This window comes from Pseudorca crassidens, chromosome X, assembly GCF_039906515.1.
Source record: "Pseudorca crassidens isolate mPseCra1 chromosome X, mPseCra1.hap1, whole genome shotgun sequence".
Lineage (NCBI taxonomy): Eukaryota > Metazoa > Chordata > Mammalia > Artiodactyla > Delphinidae > Pseudorca > Pseudorca crassidens.
Window position 1 is genome coordinate 86360306 of NC_090317.1, and position 24455 is coordinate 86384760.

General features: G+C 51.4%; 1 protein-coding gene across 2 annotated transcripts in view; it reads left to right on the forward strand.

The window, feature by feature from the left end:
- Window positions 1-2971: 2971 nt before the first annotated feature.
- The window catches only part of FGD1 (FYVE, RhoGEF and PH domain containing 1), a 38283-nt gene continuing 16799 nt past the window's right edge, over window positions 2972-24455 (forward strand). The window contains exons 1-5 of one of the 2 annotated variants that reach the window (XM_067724600.1): window positions 2972-5977; window positions 7557-7607; window positions 22031-22204; window positions 22509-22686; window positions 22812-23250. In XM_067724600.1, the coding sequence (XP_067580701.1) occupies window positions 5671-5977; window positions 7557-7607; window positions 22031-22204; window positions 22509-22686; window positions 22812-23250 (1149 nt within the window). In that variant the 5' untranslated portion in view covers window positions 2972-5670. The remainder of the gene's footprint in view (window positions 5978-7556; window positions 7608-22030; window positions 22205-22508; window positions 22687-22811; window positions 23251-24455) is intronic. The other variant, XM_067724601.1, reaches the window with a different exon arrangement.

Consider the following 24455-nt stretch of genomic DNA (forward strand, 5'->3'; position numbering starts at 1 on the left):
TTTTCATGATAATACATTATAAATTTTATAATATACATATCTGTACAGTTCGAATAAATTATAAAACAAATACCTATGTACCTGTACCCATCACCCAGCTTCAAAAACAAATCATTTCTGAATGACAAAACCCGCCATGTAGCCCTCCCCAGTCACATCTCCTTCCCCTCCCTGAGGTAACCAGTGTCATTTTTCATGCCTTGCTTTTTTGTATGGTTTTACAACATATTACTGCATCCATATATTGTATAATTTTGACTGTTGTTCAACTTTATATAAACATTCTTTCATGACTTTTTTGAATCAGTATTAGGTTTCCTGAGTTTTATCCATGTTGATACATGTAGCTGGAGTTCATTCATTTATTTAATTATAGTATTCCATTGTATAAATATGTCTCAATTTATTCATCTTATTTTCTTGTTTCTGTTTCTTGCTGTTTCAAACAGGCTTTGGTGGGCTTCCCTGGTGGTGCAGTGATTGAGAGTTCGCCTGCTGATGCAGGGGACACGGGTTCATGCCCCAGTCCGGGAAGATCCCACATGCCGCAGAGTGGCTGGGCCCATGAGCCATGGCCGCTGGGCCTGCGCGTCCAGAGCCTGTGCTCCGCAACGGGAGAGGCCACAACAGTGAGAGGCCCGCGCACCGCCAAAAAAATTAAAAATAAAAAATAAAAATAAAAAAAAACAAACAGGCTTTGGTGAACACTCTTGTAGTGTCTCCCAGTATACACATGTGAGGATTTCTCTAGGGGAGCAATTCTCAAACTTTCTGGTCTCAGGACTTGCTTTACATTCTTAAAAATCACTGCAGACCCTAAAAAGCTTTGGTGTATGTGGGTTATACCAATTGATACTTGCTGTATTAGAAATTAAAACTGAGAAAGCTTAAATATATTAATTTTAAAATAATAAGCCAATTACATTTAACAAAAGTAACATTTTTATGAAAAATATATTTTCCAAAACAAAAAGAATATAGTGAGAAGAGTGGCATTGTTTTACATTTTTGCAAATCTCTTTACTGTATGGCTTAATAGAAGACAGCTGGATTCTCATATCTGCTTCTGCATTCAATCTGTGATATTACATGTCATGTAGCCTCTGGAAAACTCCACTCTACGTACTTGAGAGAATGAGAGTAAAAGAAGCAAATAACATCTTTCTAGTATTATGGTTTTGGCTCCCCCACCCCCCATCCCTGCCCTCAGGATCCCCAGACCACATTGTGGGAACTACCGCTCTGGGATAGACACCTAAAATTGCTGGACCTAGAGTATGTGCATAGTTCAGCTTTACTAGAAAATGGCCAACATTTTCTAGAGTGGTTGTATCAGTTTACACTCCTGCCAATGGTGTATCCATCCACTCTTCATCCATTCTGGTTTTCACCCCACCACTCCTCCAAAACTACTTATATCAAGGTCACTACCAACACCCATATTGCCGTATCCAATGGACCCTTTTCAATCCTCATTTTAGTTGACTTCTCAGCACTCTTAAAACATCCCTGACACATCGCTAGTTATGTCCCTATCTCTTTACCTCTTTTGAGTCTCTTTGCCACCTCCTACTCCTTCATTCAACCTCTAAACTTGAAATGAGAATCTCAGAGCTCAGTCATGGATCCTCTTCCTTTCTCTTTGTTCCGTCTCTGACTTCTTCTCTCGTGGTTTTTTAATGCTATCTCTGTACTGCCAACTCTCATTTATATCTGAAACCAGACCTCTCTGGGATGTACAATATATACCACTATCTGCTTGACTTCTTCCTTTGGCTATTTCAAGGGCATGTAAAACTGAACTCTTGATCTTCCCCTGAAAACCTGTTCCTCTTTCTGTCTTCCTCATCTCGATGAATGACCTGGCCTCACATCACCAGGTCCCTGGGAGGTATCCTTGATTCCTCCCTCTCCCTCCCACCCGCAAGCCACCACACCAAGCCCTTTCAATTCTAAATATCTTTCAAATCTACCTCTCTTCATCTCCACCTCTGCCACCTTAGTCCACTCACCGTCATCTCTGATTGCAGTAGACTCCTAATCTTGTCCACCTCCAATCCAATCCACAACAGCCAAAGTAATCTCTTTAAACATTAACTATACCATGTCAATTCCAAGCTTAAAACCTTTCAATGTAGTGTATTTCAGCATTTGGGGGATAGGAAGTATCTACAAAAGAGATACTATTTCATCATGATCATATATGATGCAAACTGAGACATGCTTACCCTTCCTACATAATCCTATGATACGTTCTGATATTTTCTATTTTCTCAAGTTGATTTCAGTACCTTCTGCAGTTTGACCCACATTTAAAAGCACTGCTTCAGTACCTTTTTATTGCTCATAGTATAAGATCTATTCTCCTCACCATGGCCTATAAAGCCCAACATAAGTTGGCTTCTGCCTGCCTACCTCCTCAACCTCACATCCCATACCTCTTGCCCTCAGCTCACTATGCTCCAGCCACACTGGCCTTCCTGCAGTTCCTAAGTATACCCTTTCCCTTTCTTCCCAGGGCCTTCTCACTTGCTGTGGCCTCTGCCTGGGACACTTTTGCCTCCACTCTTCATGGGCTAACTCCCATTCCTTTACTCACCTTAAGTATCAGCCTTGCCTGAATCTCAGGCTAAATTGCCCCCACCTGTTATTCTCTTTCCTATCACCCTGTTCCAACTCTTTATAGCCTTATCACAATTTGTAATTTTGTGTGTTTATATGTTTTAATTATGTATTTGTTTACCTCAAGTCCTCTCCAGCACCAGACTGAAATTCTGAGGGCCGAGTTTGTTTTCCATGATCTTTTTCATGTCTGTCTTATTCACCACTGCATAAGTAGTGCCTCATGTGGTGCCTGGCCCAAAGTGTGTGCTCAAAAGGCATTCATCAAATGAGCAGAGATCTGAAGAACAAATGAAATGGAACTGGGGAGATGTGGACAGAATTTCTTGCAGATGCAACAGCATATGCAAAGACTCCAAAGCTAGACATAAGGAACAGTCTAATAATTTCAGCTTTGACTCAAGCATGGAGTCTGGAAAGGCTGGTGGTGGTCAAATCATGAAGAGCCCAGCTTGACTTTGCCTGTTGAGGAAGGTAGTTTTCCTTTAGAGCAAGTGGGGGACTCATTGAAGGATTCTAAACGTGAGAGTGATATGATTTTGGTTTACCTTTTCAAAAGATCATACTGCCTACAGTGAAGAGACTAGATTCCAGGGAATAAGACTAAAACAGGGAGGTTGTGACAGTATTCAGGTTAGAAATGGTGCTGGCCTAGATTAGGGTAGTAGCAGCAGAAATAAAAGAGACTACGTAAATTTGGGAGATATTCAGGAGATAAAAATGACAGGACTTGGTGATTGCATGGGAGTGGAGGAGAAAGAAGAGGGGTATAGCTCAGGTTTCTGCCTTGACTAGGGTCATTCGCTAAGGTAAGGCACAAAGAAGGACAAAAAGGCTGGGAGGAGGATACCTTGAGTTGGAGAGAAGCTGAGGCTTTAGGTGTCTCCAGGGTATTCAGGTAGAGTTATCTGTCTATTAACCTGCTGAACGCATAGGTCAGGAGAAGTACCTGGACTTGTATCAATTTGGGAGTCATCAGAAAAGAAATGATAGTTGAAACCATGAGAATGAATGTAATAATCATAGGAAAGAGCAGAGAGAAGAGAGCTCAGGCCAAAACCTAAAGAGCACCAGCATTTAAGAGTTGGACAAGGAGGAGTCTGGAAAGTAAAAAGGAGTTACCAAGGAAGCAGGAGAAAACTGAGAGTGTGGTGTCATGGAAGTGGTTTAAGGAGGAGGAAGTGGTCACTAGTGCCAAATGCTACCAAGAAGTCAGGTAAGATAACCTCTGAATAGATTCTATTGGATTTAGTGACATGGGCCATGGCAGACCTTGATAAGAGAGCAGTATCAGGCAAATAGTAGAGGCAGATTGGAGTGGGTTGAAAGATAAGTGGGAAGTGGGAAAATTAAGACAGTTAAGTGTAGGCGACTCTTGAGACGTTTATAGAGGGAAGAGAGGGAGGTGGTTGGAGAGGGAGATTTTTTGGTAATTTTTAGATGGAAGAGACCTGAGTATGTTTAAATGCTGTTGGGAAGGAACAAGGGACAGATTCTGTAGGTTTGGTGGCAAGAAGGAAAGAACTTCCTTTTTGGAGACTTCTGTTTACTCTGTGAAGTAGGTGGGGTCATCTGCTGAGGGTCAGGGGACAGATGGAGAAGTTAGGGGTTTGAGGAGAAGGGAGGTTAGAAATGGCTGTTGCAGAGCATGAGAGAGAAGGCTGTCCGGGAATGCATAGTAGGGTTGTGGGTCAGCACCGAGGGCCTGGTAGAAGCTGGGGACCATGAGTTTATAGTGGCACAAATCTGTGAGGTTGAATAGTTTTCTCCAGCAGTGTTTAGCTGCCTGGGCACAGGCATGGAAAAGGCGGACAGTTGGACTGATTCAAGGTTGGAATGCTGCCAGGCAGATGCGACAATCCTGGAAACTGAGGCTATTGGCCAAAGAGAGGCAAAGTAAAGAACCATGCGGTCTGGTCTGAGCTGCGTGAAGAGTATCAAAGGCAAGTCCCCTACGAGCCAAGCCCTAGGGAAACTCTGGAACATGTGGAAAGGTTGCTGGAAAAGAGATTGAACGATGAGCAGAGGGAGGCAGAACTGAGATGTGACAGAAAGGCAGATTTGGGGGTTTGAGCCCGTAGACTTGACTGAGCGGGACCAGGGGGAGATGGGGAGGACAGGCTGAGGGGTAATTTTTAAGAAGAAGGAGTGCCTTGAAGGCGGTCGCAGTGAGAATTGAGGCCGGCCGAAGTGAGGAGGCGTGGCCAGGCGCAAATCCCGGGCGAGGGGGCGGGGCCCGGGCAACTGGGTCCCAGCGCCGCTGTGGCTGCGGCTGCCTCAGCGACTGCTCCCGCCTCCCCACCCCCCCTTCCCCGGGCTCCTTCCCGCCCGCCGCCGCGGAGACCCAGGCCAAGGCTGGGGAGGACGGCAGAGCCGGGCCCAGGCTGTGCCCCTGCCCCCGCCGCTGGAGCATCGTCGGGAGGCATTGGCTGAGGGGGAAACCCCCAGCCCGAGCGCGCGGCGCATACACGCGCCCCCCGCCACCGCCATCCTCTCCTTCCTCCCTCCCTCCCCTTCCCTCTCCTCTCCTCCCCTCCGCCCCCCAGCCTCCGCTGCGGCGGGAGGAAGAACCTTTTCCGACCAGCCAGGAGAGCCCAGATCGATTCCCATCTGGGGAGAAAGAAGAGAACACGCACTCGGAATAGACCGGCCGCTCGCCCCGGGGCTACGGAAGTGGCTCGCCTCTCACGAGAGAGCCCGCGCCGAGCGCTACCCCCCGACCCTCACCCAGCCGCTGCCGCATAGACAGCGCTCCCCAGCGGGCCCCCAGCCCCGCCGAGCCCACTCCCAGCGCGGGGCCCGGGCCGGCGATGCCTGGCACCGCAGCGGCGGTGGCCGCGGCTGCTGCTGGTACTGCCACCGCTGCCACGGCTGCTGGCCCGGGCCCGGGCCGGGGGCTCGAGTCTCCGCAGTGGGGCTGAGCCCGCAGCCCCGCCCCCCGAGCCTGAGGCCGCTGCTCCGCCGGGCGCCGGGCCTCCTCCGCCCGCGCCTACGCCCCAGGAGCTGGAGCCAAGCGGGGAGCCCGGGCCCCGCGCCCAGGCCCGGACCATGCACGGCCACCGAGCCCCGGGGGGCGCTGGGCCTTCCGAGCCCGAACACCCAACCGCGACCTCCCCCAGCGCCGCGCCACCGGCCTATGCCGACTCGGACCCTGGAGCCTCGGAGCCTGCACTGCCGGTGCCCAGGGGATCAGGCTCGGCTCTCGGAAGCCTCTTGGATCCCCAGTTTGCCGGACCCTCGGACGCCAGTCTGGGCGTCGCTCCAGGCCCCCGGGTCTTGCCCTGCGGCCCCAGTCCACAGCACCACCGGGCCCTGCGCTTCTCCTACCACCTGGAGGGCTCGCAACCCCGGCCTGGTGAGTGATCGAGAAAGCATGGGAGCCCGAGCCATGGGCCTGGGAGCGGGTTCTTGTTCTCGGGCCCTTTAAGCCCCACCTCTGGGCCGGCCCGCTCACCCCAGCCCTTCGTCTCTTCTCAACCCGCAACCCCTTCCCTCGCTCCTCGGCCTTCGTCTAATTCTTTCAATCCCGGCCCCCACCTCCCGCCTCCTCTCTGTCCCCTGTGCCCCCTCAATCCTTCCGACCCTCTTCTCTTCTATCTGCTGAGGCTAATGGGAGAGGGAGCACTCTAAGAAAAAGGGGCTGGATTGCAAGGCAGTAAAAAGGGGGTTTGTTTGGGGGAATGGGAGAAAAGAACGAGTCTCCCATTTGCCAAGCGCCTACATTGTGCCAGGCACTGGGTGCTTTACATGGGTTTTCATTTCATCTTCAGGAGCCTCCTGTGAAGTAAGTATCATTAGACTCATTTTGTACGGGAGGAAACTGAGGCTCAAAGAAATTAAGTAACTTGCCCAAGGTTACACAGCTAGTATAGAGACAGGATTCCAAACCAGATCTGTTTGAGTCCAAAGTCTATGGTCTTTCTGCTTCCCAAACTGAGGTTGGAGACCATGAAAGTAAAGCCAAGCCTTCTGCTTATGTGATTTTCTCCTGTACTGTTCGGCAGCTCTGGAGTATGAGTGGAAAAAAAAAAAGAGGGATGGTGGATTGATCCAAGGTTGGGGTTTTGCCAGGTGTATGTGGCAGGAGGACAAGGGAAGGAGGGAGTAGAAGGTGCTGATGAGAGACAAAGGTGGAAGAGGTGGGCCTTGGGGGTCAAGTTGGAGGGAAGGGCTGGAGGGACTGGTAGGTAGGGAGACAGCAGAAAGGTGGTGATGGGGGGAGGCAGAAGCCAGTTGTAGCAGAGCTGCAGAGGTGCAGGGCTTTAATAAGGTTGTTTGTGAGGCGAAGTCAGGATGCTTGAACTTGGATTTGCAGAGGTGGAGCAGCTCTAGGTCAGGCTGGGGCCACAGGCCACTGCCTGGAGAGACCTTTGCACTGCACAGAACTGAGTGTCTGAGGAGTCCAGCAGGGCCTCCCCCATCTGGGGACATCCCATGTGGACCTGAGCCCGGGAGCCATGGAGGAAGAGCAGTACCTTCCCCTGGGCAACACTTGAAGTAGCTGTTGAGCCTCTGGGACCTCCCAGGGTCCACATCCCAGGCTTCTCAGGTTTGGGGGGACTGTGGCCCAGTACCAGGTAGCATTAGTAAAGCATAAAAGTATGGGCAACATGTGCCCCTTGCTGCTCTTGTGACCTTGGGCTAGTTGTGGAACCTCTGGGAGTTCTCAGGGGCTCCCTCAGTGTGGACTGGAGATAACCAGCTGACAACAGGCCTTTAACGCCCTGCCCTGCATGTTGCTCTTGCTGACTTTCCAAACTCCCCTTGACAGACACTGTGTGGAGCAGGTTACTCACCCACTTTACTGCAGCACCTTCTTTCAGATCCCAAAACATGCCACAAGCACTCCCACCTCAGGGCTTTTGCATCTGCTTTCCCCTCTGCCTGGCAGCTCTTCCCCCTGCTCTCTACCTGGCTTGTTTCTTATCTTTCAGGTCTCAGCTCAGATGTCACCTCCTCTGAGAGACCTTCCCTGATCACTTTAGGTAGGGGCCCTTGTGGGTCTCCATCGAAATTGCCACTGCACTTCCATCCTTGTGCTTAGTACATATGCAGTTATCTTATTCTATGTGTCTACTTATTTATTGCCTGTCTTCCTCAACTAGAATATGAGCTCCTTGAGGGCAAGGGGATTATATCTGTTTTGTTCACCGTTGTATCCCCAGCAACTAGCATAGTGCCTAGCTCAATAAATCCTTGAACAAATGCCTGAACAGATAAGAAGGGATCACATAGTAGGCCCTCAGTAACCATTGTCTAAGAGAAGGACAACTGAGCTCCTGCCCTCCAGATACTCTTGGTATGGGAGTCAGTAGCTGGGCAGCATCTAGGCCCCTGGTCTCTGGCCTCTGATCAATACACAGCAGTGATTCTTTCTATTCCATCAGTCCTTCCAAATTACAATCAAAATACCCATCCTGAACCACTCCCCTCCTCCCCCCAAAAAGCAGCACAAAGTTCCTACGATCCTTTTTCCCAATGAAGTCCCTGCCTCTCGAATTGGTGGGTGTCTTTTTCTTTCTTTCACTTCAAGTTGAGGAGTGGGAATAAGAAGGGTGTCAGGGAAGGACCTGGCCTCCCATCTAACCATTCCTAACTGACTCACTGTGGAACCCTGGGTGAGTGACTTCCCTTCTCTGAGCCTCAATTTCCTCATCTAGAGAATGCCATGAGAAGTCTATGAGATACTGGTTGCAAAGCCTGCAGAATGAAATAAAATTTAAAAAAAAATAAGAGAAAAACCTTCTGAAGAAGAGGCGGAGGAATTACTCAGGCCCTGGCAAGACAAGCGCTGGGCCATGTGATTCACAGCAGCATGGGGCGTGAGAGCCCGCCACCCCCACTGCCCAGCCAGCCCAGGGGTAGGCACAAGTGACTTGCTTCTCTCTCCACAGGACTTGCCTATAATTGGCCCAAAGAGGACAGGGTTGGTAGTTGCAGGGTGTGTGTGTGTGTGTGTGTGTGTGTGTGTGTGTGTGTGTGTGTGTGTGAGAGAGAGAGAGAGAGAGAGTGTCAATTAAAGGATTGAAACATTTTAGTCCACATGTTAAGATTTCCGTGTGCCTCCCCGCTTCCTCCCTCAGACTGCTGAGGCCTTTATAGAATCACCATCCTTAGGGGCAGTGGCCCATCCTGGTGGGGGGGATGGTTTTTAAAATAATATATCTTATCCATGTAAAAGCTTTGAATTGCTTCAAAGTGCTTTCTCTTTTAGTTACCCTGATTCCTAGTGGGGGGTTGGTTGATTGTTTTTATGCCCATTTCGCGGTTTGATAAAACCTAAGGCCTTATTGGGTTACTGAGATAACTAAACTCTGAGATACCAGAGAGGGCTTTGAGAGAGTCAGAAAGGAGTTCCCAAGTGTAGGTTTGCTCATAGAGATTTGGGGGAAGCCCTGCTCTCTTCCTCAGCTTTGGGAATATCTTTCCAGATGCTGATTGGGGGATAGCTTGGGACTTGACCCTAGCTCAGTCAAAGGAGTTGCACCTGGTGTTAAAGCCTTTTCGTGGGTAGTGGAAGGACTCAGCCTGTTGAGGGGGGCAGCAAGAGGGGCTGGCTCCTTCTGATTTGGAGGCTGGGCCATCATCTGACACTCTTAGAGTAAGAATTGGAGCTGGAAAGGCCCCTAGTCACCGTCTGGCCCTGGGTTTCCTATACTGGATGAACATCAGAATCCCCCTTGTTGACTTTGAAAAAATAAATGTGATTCCCAGACTCTACCTCAAAGCTCCAGGATCTTAGGGTTGCAACCCAGGAATCTATTTTGAAAGCTCCTCAGGTGATTCTGATGTATAGCCTAGAGTGGGAACCATCCTTGAGCTGGGACAGTGGAGACTCTGAGAGGCAGTTTAGCTGCGGTCCTACAGTGAGTCAGCATCATTAGGATACCACATCAGCCTCCACTCTGAGGCCCTCTCCCCAGGGCCTTGTGTGGGCCTCCCACCATAACTCCCAACCCTGAAGGGAGGCATGGGATCTAAGCTAAAGGGAGTGAGTCAACCTCTCACCCACATACGCACAAACACTGGCAGCCTCAGTTTACCCTTTATGCCTAGCTCTTATGTATGGCTGCCATTTGGCAATTTAAGCTGGAAGGCAGTTACAGTTCTGGGACTCTAGGCAGAGGAAACGCTGGCATCAGCAGCACTCAGCACAGGGCATGGCCCAAAGGAAGGGCTCTAGAGGGGTGCCAGCAAGGTTTGCAGAGCTAGGAGGAACATAGCAGTTCAGGTAGGAAGTTCAGTGGGAGCAAAGGCACTGAGACATGAGGCATCCTCGGATAGGGGCTGGTATTGGGAGAAGTAGAGAGATAAGGCTGGTGAAGGGACTTTATCCTGAGGGCAAAGGGGAACCTTTGAAGGGGAATGATGTGCTCAGATATGGGTGTTTGAGAAATCCCCACGGCTGTATGTGGAGAGTGGATGGTAGGGGCACAAGAGTGGAGTCAGAGACCGGCAGGTAGGGGTCACAGTCATCCCAGCCATAGGTGATAGTAGCTTGGGTTAGAGTGATGGCAGGTGAGGAAGGTAAGATCTGAGAGATATTTTGGTGCTAACATGGACAGATCTTGGTGGTGTCTTGGATGTAGAGGCCGAGGAAGAAGGAAAAGTCCAGGATGAGTCTGGGTTGTTTTCTGAAACCAACTATGGTGACCTGGTGGATGCTGGTGGGGCCACCTACTTGCAAGAGAAGGAGCAGGTTTGGGGGGAGATACTGATGTACGTTTGAAACCTGTTGCATTTGAGAGGCCTGGGGGGGCATCCGGGTGGCGAGCAGGGGCTACTCTTCGTTGTGGTGCGCGGGCTTCTCTTGCTGCAGAGCACGGGCTCTAGGGCGTGTGGGCTTCAGGAGTTGTGGCTCGCCGGCTCAGTAGTTGTGGCTCACGGACTGTAGAGTGCAGCCTCAGTAGTTGTGGCTCACGGGCTCAGTTGCTCTGCGGCATGTGGGATCTTCCTGGACCAGGGCTCGAACCCGTGTCCCCTGCATTGGCAGGTGGATTCTTAACCACTGCACCACCAAGGAAGCCCCAGTCCCATCCTTGAAGACATAGATAGTGAGGTCAGATAGTGAAGTCAGCAGAGTCACCCAAACTTTGCCTTAGAAATGTCATTTGGGGGTGGGGTGGGGGGAGGAGCAGTTTTTAAAGTATATTTGCATAAAGCTGAGACCCATTTCACATATACCCAGGGTAGTGGCTGCTGCAAAGAACGGAGGGAGTACTGAAAAGCAAATCAAACATTGGTGAAGTAAATTCCTGTGGCTCCTTCCATGTTTTCCCTGTTGAGGGCATCCTGAGAGACCATAGAGGGAGGTTGCTCATGGAAAGGAGAAGAGGGGACTCTTGACAGGAGGGAGTGGTGGGCTCTGCTGGTGATTTTTGGAGAGCAGCAGTTTGAGATTCCAGGGGAGTGTCTGGGAAAAGACCCTGATTTGGTTTCTAGTCAGCTGGGGCCTCCCAAACAAACACAGCAAAGTGTAAAGACTGGGTAGCTGCAAAAAGGACTTCTCCAGACAGGACTAAAAGAATTGAAGTTTCCAGCTGCAGATGGTTGGCACCCCCATTCCTCGGCCCTTTCACGTGCCTCTGCCCCTAGGGGACAGCCTGGCTGGGGCTACTTGCTCCTTCAAGGGTGAGCGGCAGCTACCAGTGCTCCAGACAGATGCCAGCCATGGTATTCTGGGGACCAGTTAGCTAAATGCCTTAGGCAGATGTGGAGCTGGCCAGATGCTGGCTGGGTGGGGCTAGGACCTGTCTGGAATGAGGACAGGAAGTACACTCTGCCGTTGCCCAGCCCAGAAGTGTTAAGTGCCCTCATCTGGAGAGAGCAGACATCCTTGGAGCAGTGAGTCCAGCCTCTCCAGGCTCCAGTACCCAGTTCCTTCGACCTGGAAGGCATCACACCTCCAAAAGGTACCTCAAAACACAGAGGGCTGGAGACAAGGATGAGGGCAATAGCAGAAGGCACCTCTGCACTCCTGACTCTGCCCTTGGTTCACTGTGCCCTCAGGCTTCCCTTCCCACCTCAAGGCCTTCGTTTCCCCATTTGTAACATCAAGGACCTGTTCATCGCATTTGTCTGGCATATAGTAGGGCATCCTTAAGTACTTGGTGAGCAGATAAGGGAGAGTGCAAGAGGGGAAGAAGGAGGACATTTCTTCATTTAACAAATGTTTATTGAGTACCTACTTTGTGCTTGGCCCTGTGTGAATTGCTGGGTGGGCAACAAAAGGCAGGCTCAGTCCCTGTCCTCCTGGAGCTCCTTTCTAGCAGGGAAGACATACATGACAGGTAATTCCAAGCACAGATGCTGAAGGAACAGATGAGGAGGGGGCAGGCAGGGAAAAGAGGACACTTGAGCTGAGATCCCATGGATAAATAGTCCAGAGGTAAGGAAAAGCAGAAAAGCTGTTCAGGCCCACGAGAATGACATGTGCCAAAGCCCCAGGCAGAGGAGAGCACTTTCGAGGAACAGACAAGAGGCCTTTGTGACTGGAGGGTGGGGGTGGGGGTGGGTGTGGGGAAGTGTTTTCAGGCTGGGCCTTACTTGTCCCTAAGCTCAGGAGTTTGGAGTTTACCCCCGAGGCAAGGGGAGCCCTTCACCGGGCTACAGAAATTGAAGGGGATTGTATTTTCATAACCTGGTTGTGGTGTGGAGAATACCTTGTAGAGGGCCCTGAGGATGGGAGGAAGACCCGTTAGGAGGCTGGAGTGGGAAAAATAGTCTATGGATTCCTGCCCTCCTAAGAATTTGAGTCTGTAGGACTTGGGGTCTGGCTGGATGTGTGAGTTAAGGGAGCAGGGGGAGTCGTGGAGAAAGCCCAGCCTCTGGCTTAGGGAACTGGGTGGCTGGAGGTGCCATTCCTGGGGTGGGGAAACAGGAGGAAGAGCCACTAGGGGCTGGGATAGAGCTGGGTTTTAAGATGCACTGAGTCTGAGGAGCTTGAAAAAGGGTCAGTGCCCAGTAGGCGTCAATTGTGTCCATCTGGGCCCCAGACTAAGGACAGGAGGGTGAGGGGCACAGGTGTGTGGCTGAGGCCCAGAGAGGGAACTGAAGGCTTTTCCCGTTGCTGGAGGCTTTCAGCGCTCCGCAGCACCTCCCCGTGGCCCGTGCAGAGAAGGGGTTAAGTCAGGGAGGGAAGGCGCCTGTAGAAAGCGGGAAAGGCAGGACTGGCAGCGCTGGCCCCAAGGAGCTGAAGCTGGCATAGAAGCCCTTCTGCCTGGGCCTGCTAGGCCCTCGCCGCCACCCACGCCGCTGCCTTCAACTTCACCTTCACCTTCACCTTCACCTTCTCTGCCCCCCTCTCCAGCTTCTTCCCTGCTCCCCAGGCGGGGCCTCCCAGCCTAATGCGTTCCAGGTGTAGCTGCGGCCCCCTCCCCCACCCGGGGCGCAGGGGAGGGGGCAGGGAAGGTGCTGGGCTCTTTCATTCTGCATCTCTTAGGGGCTCCAAGTCTCCAGATCTCCCTGACAGCTTCTGTCTCTGGAGAATTCCTTCAGGGATCTCTGTTTGGGCCCCATGTCCCTGTCAGGGGCAGGCAGTGGTGAGAGCCCCCCAGACCCAGCTCTGCCACTTTCTAGTTTCATGTGATCCTGAGCGAATCACCTCACCCCTCTGAGCGTCGGTTTTCTCATCTACAAAATGGGGTTAGCATCCCCACCTCCTAGGGTTGTTAGGATTAAATGCCACAGGTAGAGCAGAGCACTGGGCATGGCACATTGTAGCCATGTTCAACAAGTGGCCCTGGTCTGCTCTTTTTGTCCCCTTGCCTCTTTGGGCCTGCATCCCTCACTGTCTCTGTCTCCCTTCTGACTCGCCCCCGCCCATTTTTTCCTGTCTCCCTCTCTAGCTGTCCGATTTTCTGGGTCTCTGTAGTTTTCCTGTCTTCTTCCTCCTTGTTTTTGTCTCAGTCTCTCTCGGTCCTTTTCCGTCATGATCTTTCTGTGTTGCCAACTCTCAGTTTTGACCAGGCCTCGGTGTGGGGGCAGGGGGAGGGGGGAGGGGTGGGTGTTGGGGGCTCTGGGGTCACACACAGCAGGGGTCAGAGGGGCCATCCCCTAGCGGCTTTGTCCTCAGGAGGAGGGAAATCACAGCCAGCGTGGCAGCCCCAGCACTGGGTAATTACTGCCCCCAGTGCTCCCAGCTGCAGCTCCACTCCCTTCCCTTCCTGTCCTCTGAAGTCCCCAGCCCCTCCCTGGGGGTGGAGCTACCACCCCCAGCCTTCTCTGGCCTCAGGTCCAGAGATGCTGGGAGGAGGTGGCCAGGCTCTCAACAGCAATCAAGCAACTGGAAGAGAGATGGGCTGTCTGTGCTCCCATGTGGCTGTGTGTGCGTGTGTGTGTGTGTGTGTGTGTGTGTGTACGTGCGCATGCGTGCACATATGCCTGGCTGCCTCGCTGTCTTTGTCCCCATGGGTCTGTTTTGTGTATATCTTAATGTTCTTGTTTCTGTATATCCATGTGTATGTTTGAGTGTGTGTCATTATATATCCATGTGTGTCTATGTGTGTCTTTGGGTCTGTATATGTTATGTGTTCCTGTGTTATGACACCTTGGCTCTAAGCCCCTGGGGCATTTCCAGATGTTTCTGCGTGTGTGTCTCTGTATGTAGACTCTGTGTGTGTGTGTGTGTGTTTCTGTGCCAGTGCCTGCCTCTGCATGGCCCCTATGGGTCTGTATCTTGGTGGTAGTGGTTGGTGGAGAAGGAGGGTGCCTGCCTGTCTTTTGGCTTTTTCTGCCCCTTCCTCCTGTTCTTACAAACCCAAGACCCTGGTCACTGTGCCCTTCAAACACACTCTTCACCTCCCCACCCCTAGTATCCACACCGTTGCTCACTTTTCTTCCCTTGCCTGCAGGACTGTGCCCAGTCTATCTACCCCTGAAAAAACAACCTGGATGGCCAAACTCAAAAACCATTTCCTTTAGAAAGTTCTCTGACCTCCCCCCCACCGCCCCCAATGTGATTTCTTTCGCAATTCAGCAAACATTGACTGAGGATGTGCTCTGTGACTCTGGACACAGACACACTTGGGATCCAGTCTCAGTTCAACCACTTCTAGCTGTGTATCCTCAGGCAAGTTATTTTGTTTCTCTGTGCCTCAGTTTCCTCATCTGTAAAATGGAGCTAATAGCATACAGGGTTGTTAGGAGGATGCCCTGCAGGAAAGCATCAACAAAATGCCTGGTGCAGAGTAGGAGCTCAACAAACAGTTGAATCCTCATACCTTATATCCTCCACAAAAAACTGAACACCTTGAGTTCCAGAGAGTTCTAAAAGTTCTTGCAGTCTCCTGCTTTTTTCACCAGGCATCCTGCACAAGGCAGAAGACCAGACAGAACGAAAGGCAGATTCCAGTTCACGGAACTGCTGACAAGTATTGCATGAGCGAGCTCCCTGAGAGTGCTCAGGCCCAGAAGAGACTGGGCCCTTCCAGGGGGTAGAGGAGGGACTCCAAAGCTGCTGCCCTAGGGCCAGAGCACATCAGATAGAGCAGGAGGTAAATGGCAGAGGTGGAAGGGACCTTAAGGACCATCTAACTCAGGTATTGCAAGTTGCAAACTGGTGGCCCACAAGTTTAATTTGACTCAAAAGTTTCATGTGGCCTACTCACTGTTTTTAAAATTAGGGGATTTCACATAAAAGCCTGGATTTCTGATTCTCTTGAAATATTGGAAGACCTGAAAATGCAGGGCCCCCATTACTGCAATTAGATAGATAGACAATTAGATAGAGGGGAGAAGCTGCCATCCCTACTTTAAGTGAGACATGCGCTCTCCAGTTTACCCCCGTCTTCACCATCCCCTATTGCATTATACTGTCTCATTTTACAAAAAGGTCCTCACTTTACACAAGGGTCCACACTTCACAAAAATGTTCTTCACTTTACATAGGAGCCTCATTTTACAAAAGAGTTCCTCCGTTTTACAGAACAGTCTTGTATTTTGTCAAAGGGTCCTTCATTTACAGACATCATCCATTTTACAAAAGGGTCTTTATAGAACTCTCCTCACTTTACAGAATGTCCCTCCACTTTGAAGAAAGCGCCTCCATATTGCAGAAACTTTCCCTTTGCAGAAGGAGCCTTCTTTTTATCCAAAAGACCTTCATTTTACAGAAAGTTTCTCCAGTTTTCAAGAGGGAACATTCTAGGAAGCTCCTTACTTGCCAGAATGGCTCCCACTTTCCAAAAATGCCTTCACTCTGCAAAAGGTGCCTCCATTTTTCTGCAGAGTCCTTATGTTCATAAGACCAGTCCACTTCAAGGAAGGGATCTTCAGGCTAGCCACAGGGTTCCTATAGACAGCTCCCCCTGCATTTCTCATTCTTGACAGAGCTTTGTGTTTAAATTTTCAGAAAGAACATCTGCCAGGCCAAGCAAGTTTGGCTGCAAAGGTGGAGCAGGGCAGCTGGGCTGGACCTCACATTCAAGGGGCAGGTGGGAAGAGGTGGGGCAGCTACTCCACCTTTATCCTCTGCTTTTTTCTCAAGCTAAGGGACTTCCCTTCCCCCCCCAGCCCCCCCACGGAGCTGGCTGCCCAAAGGACACTTTCTTATTTGTTGTTCTTTCTTCTCCACTCCCTCTGCTCCTTTTCCCCACCCCACCCCACCCCCAGGAATTCAACTGTCCTAGGGGCCTACCTCTCAGCCTGGAGGCTGAGGGCTGCTGGGAGAACCATGCACTGGGGGTCTGGAGGCCTGAGTGCTAGGGCTGGCTTCTGCCCACAATAGCATCTCACCAGTTCCTCACAATGAGAAACACACACATATTCTCCCCATTTTGCAGATGGGGGAAATCGGGGTCCAGAGTTGTGAAGCGATTCCCCATGTCACCAGGGCGTTAGTGGCTGGGGTCCAGTCTGGGGTCCTATTAGCTGTCTTGAGATTAAGCCAAGGCTAAAGCTGGGAGAAGGGAGAGGGGGTGCTGCTGGCCAGGGATGGGGAGAGCTGGGAGCTGAAATTCTCAGAAAGAGGTAAGGGTCCAGTTCCAGTGGTAAAGTCATTGTCCTCAAACTCAGCTAGATGGTAGACCTACTCTGCCAGTAAGCTCAGAAGCACATGCTCAAGGGCACCTGCCAGGCAGGGGCATGAAGCTACCAGAAACAATTTTTGGAATGAGTTTGCTATTTCACTAACAGTAAGTTGTCATGGGAAAATTCCAAACTCTGTTATACTTCTTGACACTTATTTTGTGGTTTTGTTTGGTTTCTATATTTGAACTGAATTTGAATGGGGGATGGGGTACCATTGTCTTTTCTCTGCCATTCCGCCTCTAGTAGGAATCCCGCCCTGATCTGAGAAGCTGCCAAGGAGAGTGGGGCTGGATTCTGTGTCCATCTCTGGCTGGGTTTGCACACGTTTCTCAGTGTGTTGATAGCTTTGTGTTGGGTTGCAGCCTGTGGTCTGTGGGTTTATGTATCTGTGTGCATAGTTTTGTGTCTTTGTGGATGTGCGGTTCTGTTGGCTTTCAAGTTCAAGCCACATTGCTCTGTGGGTGGGGGAGCACTATGCTCTTTCCCTTCTTTGTCTCATGGACTCCTCAAAACCAGGGAGCTGTGATTATTATCCTATTTTCCACACAAGGAAACTGAGGCTCAGATAGATGGAGAGGCTTGCCCAGGGTCACACAGCTAGTAAGTGAGGGTGTTGGGATTTAACTGAGGTCTGTGTTACTCCTGAGCCAGATGTTCCTAGTGAAGGCTTCACAACACCTTAACCCATGCAGTCTGGTCAGTGAATGTGATCATGCCACCCTTCTTTGGAATGGTCAAGTACCACAGGTTTTTAATTATTGACTTTGTTTTTTTAATAAATAAGACCAGATTCAAGGTGATCCCTGAAATAATGTCACTGTCATAAGCATTCAGGTGCCCATTGCAGGGAAATTGGGTAGAGCCCACAGCTTGCCTGGTGCCACCTCGGAGGCCTGGCTCCACCTCATTCACTAGAATCCCGTCTTGACTAGGGCTTCTGGAGTTCACCCCCAAAAAAGTACAGTTAGATTTGAATTTCAGATGTACAACAAAAAATTTTTAGTATAGCATAATACATTTTTAGTATGCATGAGGCATGCTTATACTAAGAAATTATTCATTGCTTATCTGAAAGTCAAACATAACTGAGCATCCTGTATTTTATCTGGCCATCCTGTCCCTGGCCTCTCCCTCCCCTGAGCTTCCCAGTCCCGACAGGCTGACCCCTTTGCACTTCCTGAGCCGCACTTAGCTTTTCCTGAATGAGAGTTTCTTGTCTTTGAGATTGGGAGCTCCCTCAGGGTCAGGATCAAGATTGACCTTCGGCCTGCTGAGGGGCCTGTCAGAGGGCGCACCCCACGCCCACAGCAGAGCCAGGGCCACACCCAGGCATCCTGGGGTGCCCAGGGCGTGTTTCCCATCAGTGACAAGAGACGCCTGAGTATGGCTGTGTGTACACACCCTGTGCCAAGCGTGTTGCATGTGGATGTGTGAGCAGCTTTGTGGTTCTCACCAGGTCTTTGCGGTTTTCTCCACCCCCACCCCAGACCAGGGATCGAACCCGTGCCCCCTGCATTGGAAGCATTTGGTGGTGTGACTTTCGTGGCAGGGAGGGAGATGCCCTTTGTGGCCTCTGTTCTAATGCCAGTGGTCAAGGGGGCAGTGCTGGTGGAAGACCTTGTCAGGTGTGTGGGTGTGAGTGTCGATGTACGTGCATGTGTAAGAGAGAATGTTGTGGATTATCAACCATAAAAAATGGACTGGAGGACTTCCCTGGTGGTCCAGTGGTTAAGACTCCACACTTCCACTGCCAGGGGCGCAAGTTCCATCCCTGGTCGGGGAACTAAGATCCTACATGTGGAGCAGCTTGGCCAAAAAAATTAAATTAAATGTAAAAAAATGGACTGGAGAAAATCAATGCAGGACTTAAGGGGTGTGGGGATGGGATAGGGAAGTGGGAAGGGCTGTGATATCTAGGGGAGGGGAAGGACCTCCCTTCAGAGCTCCCTGAGGGCATAGATAGGATTTTCAACTCCCCCAGCACAGAATCTACCAGGCTTAGAGCAGAGCTCAGAAGTATTGGGGCAACTAAACTAAGCTGAAGGAAGCCAGGGAGTTTAGCAGGGTCTTGAGGGGCCATAAAGAACCAGCTGGGAAGCTTCTATTTTCCCCATGGGCAGTGGGGAGTCATGGAAGGTTCTTGCGCAGATAAGTGGCATGACCTGAGCTGGAGGTCCATCTAGCCACCCGAAGGGAGCAAGACCTGGGGCCAAGGGGGCCACTAAGGGGAAACATAGGAGGAAACAGGGAAATGTAGGCAGAGGGACAGGGAGGGGGAGCCCTGCAATAGGAGAGAGATGGATCTTGAATCTTCTTCCCTCAGTGGAGCCCTGCCTGGTTCTTGGCCAGGCCTAGGCTCCTGAACTGAAGCCCTGTTGTCATAATCTGTGGGCAGGCTTGGGGGTGTTGCTCTTACTAGCCGCACTAGCTCATGACTTTCGGAAGCACTGACGCGCACCTCTGCCCCTCTAGATTCCCCTCTTTCCGAGCTTCCTCTTGGAGAGCAGGGTTAAGAAATCCAGTCTCAGATCAGTCTGCTACAAGTCTGTCACTGACTTGCTGTGTGACCTCGGGCAAGTCACTGCCCCTCTCGCTGCCTTCATCTCTTCATTAGAAACTGGGCTGACAGTCCCTGCCCCTCTCACCTGGGAATCCAGGATGTCCCCGAATATTTGAATCCCATTCTGCATGGCTGCCTGCAAGGAGGCAGAGAGAAAGGAGGGGCAGGCCCATCTGTGCGCTCCCAGGTGAGGTGGGTGAGGAGGGAGCAGAGAGTGGGCCAGAGCAAGGCCACAGAGGGTGGCATGGTCACCCTATCCCTGGGACAAGCAGTGGAGAGAGGGAGAGGCCCCAACTAGGGGCCCCACTGCCCTGTACCGACTGGGTGGGAGGGCTTGCCCAGGGAGGCCTGCCTGCTTTGAGCTGTAGAGACAGGGCCAGGTGGGCGCCTCCAGGCCCAAGGAGGCAGACAAGGGGCACCTGGGACCCTGGCACCTATGTGTGTAACCCTGAGAGGGGTCTCTGCACGGTGGGGTGCCTGGCTTTGCTCTCTGGATCTCTGGTCCTTTCAGCTGCTCTCTGTGTCTCACTTTCTCTAGCCATATTGTCTCTCGAACTATGTCTCTGCATGTGCCGCCCTCCAGGTGATTCATCCCCCTCAACCCCAAGCCCAGGGGGAGGACAGGGCAGGACCAGGCCAGGATGTGCTGAGCAGGGCAGGGTAAGCAGCCCAGCTGAGCTGAGAGGAGCACCTTCTCCCTCCCAGCCAGGGCCCTGCCTGCTCAGGTGGGAAAGGAAGTAAGGAAACTGCACCCAAAGCCAGGTACAGAGTGAGGGTGGGGGCCTCAGCCTGTGGCCTGGGGCACCTTGTTCCTTCAGGGCTAGGAGGGGACCATGGCCTGAGGCCCCTGGGGCCTTTGCGACTGGATTGTGGCCTGGATGGAGTCAGAGACCCTGGGAAGCTGCTGGAACCCTGTGGGTTGGGCTACTCCCTTCCCTCCAGGACTGGGAGAGCTAAAATTCCCCGCTGTTCTTTCTGCCTGTGACCCGGTAGGGTATCTTTGTGTTGTAGCTGTATGTTTTTGCAACAGAGGCCGCATGTGAAACCATGACTATTTAGACCACGAGGCAAGTGTCATGTGGGTGTGTATACCTGAGCCCCTAAGACCCAGGGACTCCATGGACATGTTTGTTTCATGAGTATGACATAGTAAATTATGCCATGTGTCTGTGATTGTGTGTCTGTGTTTCTGGGTACATGCTGGCATGTGACTTTGTGCTGTTTTGCCACTGTGCAAGGTTGTGTCTGACATGGTATAATGACCCTGTGTGGCTATAGTCTTGTCAATGTGTGAACCGTTTGCAGGTGTGTGAACCTGCAACACCATATCCTGTTTATGACACCCTGTGGCCCTGCAATTGTGAGGTACAGGATAAATGGCACTGTATATCTTTGTGACTCGGTGGAACCATATTTGAAGAGTATGTAAGTGGGTATATGATGGTAAGTGGTTGGGTGATTGTTGTATGAGGCTGTATGTGAAATTGTAGATTTGTCACTGTGTGACTTGCATCTTTGTGACTGTGCATGGCCACGTTTGCTGGTGCATGTGATACCGTGAGGCTGTGTGATAATATGTGAAGTTGTGACTGTGGGTCTTTGTGACTATGTGTGACCAGGCTTTCAGAAGCATGATTGCACATGATTGGATGTTTGAACTTGTGCGGCCCCAAAGTTAAGTGAAACAGTGTAAATAACCCCATGTGTCTCTGTGACTGGGTGGGCCCACTTGTGACTGGTCATGTATGAGACTGTGTGACACAGGTTAACAGACTCTCTGTGGCTGTGAGAGGCCACGTGGCTGTGGCACAGCAAAACTGGCACCATATGTGGTTGGGAGCTCTGGGGGCTCTTGGCTGCCACTCACCCTCTCGTCCTCACACCTGTTTGCCTGCATCCTTCCCTACAACAGCTTTTCATGGTTCCCTTCTGCCCACAGGGTAGTCACCCAGCTCCTCAGACTGCCATGCAGGGCTTGCCCTCTCTACTCTACTCTTTCCCCTCCCCTTCTTCTCTATCATCTGAGACCCACCACAGCTCCCTGCCCATCCAGGCCACACTCCTTCCCTTAGGACATGCCATCCCTTGGTGCAGGGGGGGGGGTTGTTCCTCACACCTCCCAGATTGAATCTTCTCTCCCCAGTGTGACCATCATCTCCCCCAGGCCCAAAGACAAAGGTAGGTAGGGAGCCCACAGTGAAAGAAGAGGGACAGTGCAAAAAGGCCTCCCTTTTCTGAATTTTTTTGCCTGTTTAAAGCTGTTCCTATGACCTGAACTCTGGGTGCTGGCTGTGTGTTTGTGTGTGTAGGTGTGGAAATAGAGGATAGTACAGATTAGTGAGAAGCTGGCATTTTAAGAAGCAAAACTTTTGTTCATGAAATATAATTTCATCATTTTTAGCTATATAAAACCATAGAAAAGGAAGTCCAGATATCCTCAGGACCTTAAGAAAAAAGGTGAAGAATGGTTTAGGCTCAGCATCTCACTGTGGCTAAATAAACAAGAGTGCAAGCATGTACACAAACCATAGGCTGCTCGTGCTCACCCCCAGCCTGGTTAAACTCCCTAATAATAATGCCTGCTGACATACAAGAAATCAATGTACTAATCACAAAGAACTCTTGTCTGTTACTGAAAACAGCCAGCCACAACCCTGGGCCTGGCTCCCCGTCTGACGGCTGGGGTAAAGGCTTCCCAGAAAGGCAGTGTGGCCAGGAAAGGGGCTCAGGAAAACCTGATATCACAGGTACCTGCTAAGACATACAGCTTCCCAGTTGGGGTAATCAGTTGCTTCACACCCAGTTTCTCCCTTTCTGCAGGGCTGCACCAGGGAAACCGTATCCTGGTTAAAAGTTTGTCCCTTGACCCTGGCCAGAGCCTTGAGCCTCATCCAGAAGGTCCCCAGCGACTTCGCTCAGACCCAGGTCCCCCCACTGAAACCCCCAGCCAGCGTCCTTCACCACTGAAGCGGGCACCGGGCCCAAAGCCACAGGGTAAGTGGGTCCAGAGAGGGGCAGAAGAATGGCCCATGAGAGGGGACACAGGAGGGGAAAGGTTGGCCAGTGGGAGAGGAGAAGGCTTGTTAGAAGGACAGGAAGCACTGTGGTCTAGGGGCAAAGGGCTGAGACCTGGGGCTAACATGTGCATACTGGCATCTCACCTCAGGCCTGCTCTGTGCCTACCTCAGGCAAAGGTACAGACTGGGGGTTTGTGGAGAGGCCTGTGGTCTGGCTATGACAGCCAACTCCAAACTCAGCCCATTGGGATCTCCCCTCTTTTTCCCATCCATCTCTCTAGTCCCCCCAAAGCCCAGCTACCTGCAGATGCCCCGGATGCCCCCACCACCTGAGCCCATCCCACCCCCGCCATCACGCCCACTGCCTGCAGACCCCCGAGTAGCCAAAGGCCTGGCCTCCAGGGCAGAGGCCAGCCTCAGTTCTGCAGCAGTATCCTCACTGATTGAGAAATTTGAAAGGTGAGTCTGGTCCCCAGGGGACCCTGTGGGGGTAGGGTGGGCCTGGGATAGAAAGGACAGTTGTAAGACAGGCCTCTCAGTCAAGCTCATACCCTGCCTTCATGTGTGTCCACCACCCACCTCAGAGAGCCTGTGATTGTTGCCTCGGATAGGCCAGCCCCTGGCCCCAGCCCAGGTCCCGCAGAGCCAGCCATGTTGCCACAGCCACCCCTGCAGCCACCAGTGCCCCAGCTCCCCGAGGGCGAGGCCTCCCGCTGCCTGTTCCTGCTGGCTCCCGGGCCCCGGGACGGCGAGAAGGTGCCCAATCGGGACAGCGGTATTGACAGCATCAGCTCACCATCCAACAGCGAGGAGACCTGCTTCATCAGTGATGATGGGCCCCCCAGCCACAGCCTCTGCCCTGGGCTCCCTGCCCTGGCCAGTGTCCCTGTTGCTTTGGCCGACCCCCACCGACCCAGCTCCCAGGAGGTCGATAGTGACCTGGAGGAGGAGGATGACGAGGAGGAGGATGAGAAGGACAGAGAAATCCCAGTGCCCCCGATGGAGAGACAAGAGTCTGTGGAGGTACTGACCCACGTTCACCGAGAGGCAGGACTGTGTGGAGAAATCAGGAGCCTGGCTTTTACACTTGATTCTTCCCCCAGCTCAGTATTTCTTGAAACAGGGCATTGTTTCCACTTGGAATGTTTGGCTTCCCTGGTCTCCTGGTACTAAATATCAGTAGCAGACCTGTACGCTGTCCCCCCATCACTGTAAATACAAAAATGACCATGGACAGTTCCAAATGCCCACTAGGAAAATTGTTCTACCCTCATCCAAGAACCACTAGCTGGACCTCAGTTTTTCCATCTTGAAGATGGGCATCATCGTTAGGGATCTTTAAAGTCCTGTTCCAACTGGAAAATCCCCAGATTCAGTAGCTGTGTGACATTGGGCAAGTCTCTGCTGCCCCACCACAGCCTCAGTTTCCTTATTTGTAAAATGGAAAGTTTCACATCCAGAGAGACTTCCAGACAGCTGGCCTCCGGAGGGCCACAAGAGCTTAGAGCCCCCTAGGAACCTGAGGCTGTGGACAAAGGCTCTCAGCAGCAGGAATCCCTTTCTGTGCCCCAGCAGCCTAACACTGCTTCCAAAGGCATCCTTGCACTTAATTAGGTTGCAGCCAGAATACCTGCTCCGCCAGAACCCGGCTCAAATGTGGGGGCCGAGGTCTGGGACTCAGCAAATATGTGTCCAGTGAACAGGCAAGTGGCCCAACAGGCAATGAGTTTTATACATTTTTATACTTTTGGGTTTTCCTCACACCCCAGGTACTCAGTAAGCCTTTGCTGACAGTGAACTGAGTTGGTGAATAAATAACATTTATAGTCTATTTAATCCATAGTCTAATATGTTTTATTTATATTAAATGATTTTGTTTTCTCAATTACAAATGGACTTAGGTCCTATTATTATCTGTATATGTAGATGAAGAGACTTAAATACAGAGCATTTATACAACTTATGCAGGCTAGTAAATGTCAGAGCTAGGATTTGGACCCAGAAAGTCTGACTTTCCAGCCCACACCTTAACCACTACACTATGCTGAGTGAATAGAGGGAGCAGATGGCTGGGTGAATGAGTGACCGAATGAGGAGTGCACGGCATCAGAATTGAGGGGTGACCTTTACGAAACACGGGGGAGTTAGGGGTGAACCTGTGGGGCTTATGGGTTCAGGGATGGGAGGTAGGGTTATCTCGGGGTGGCATTAGGCTTAGAGTAGCATTT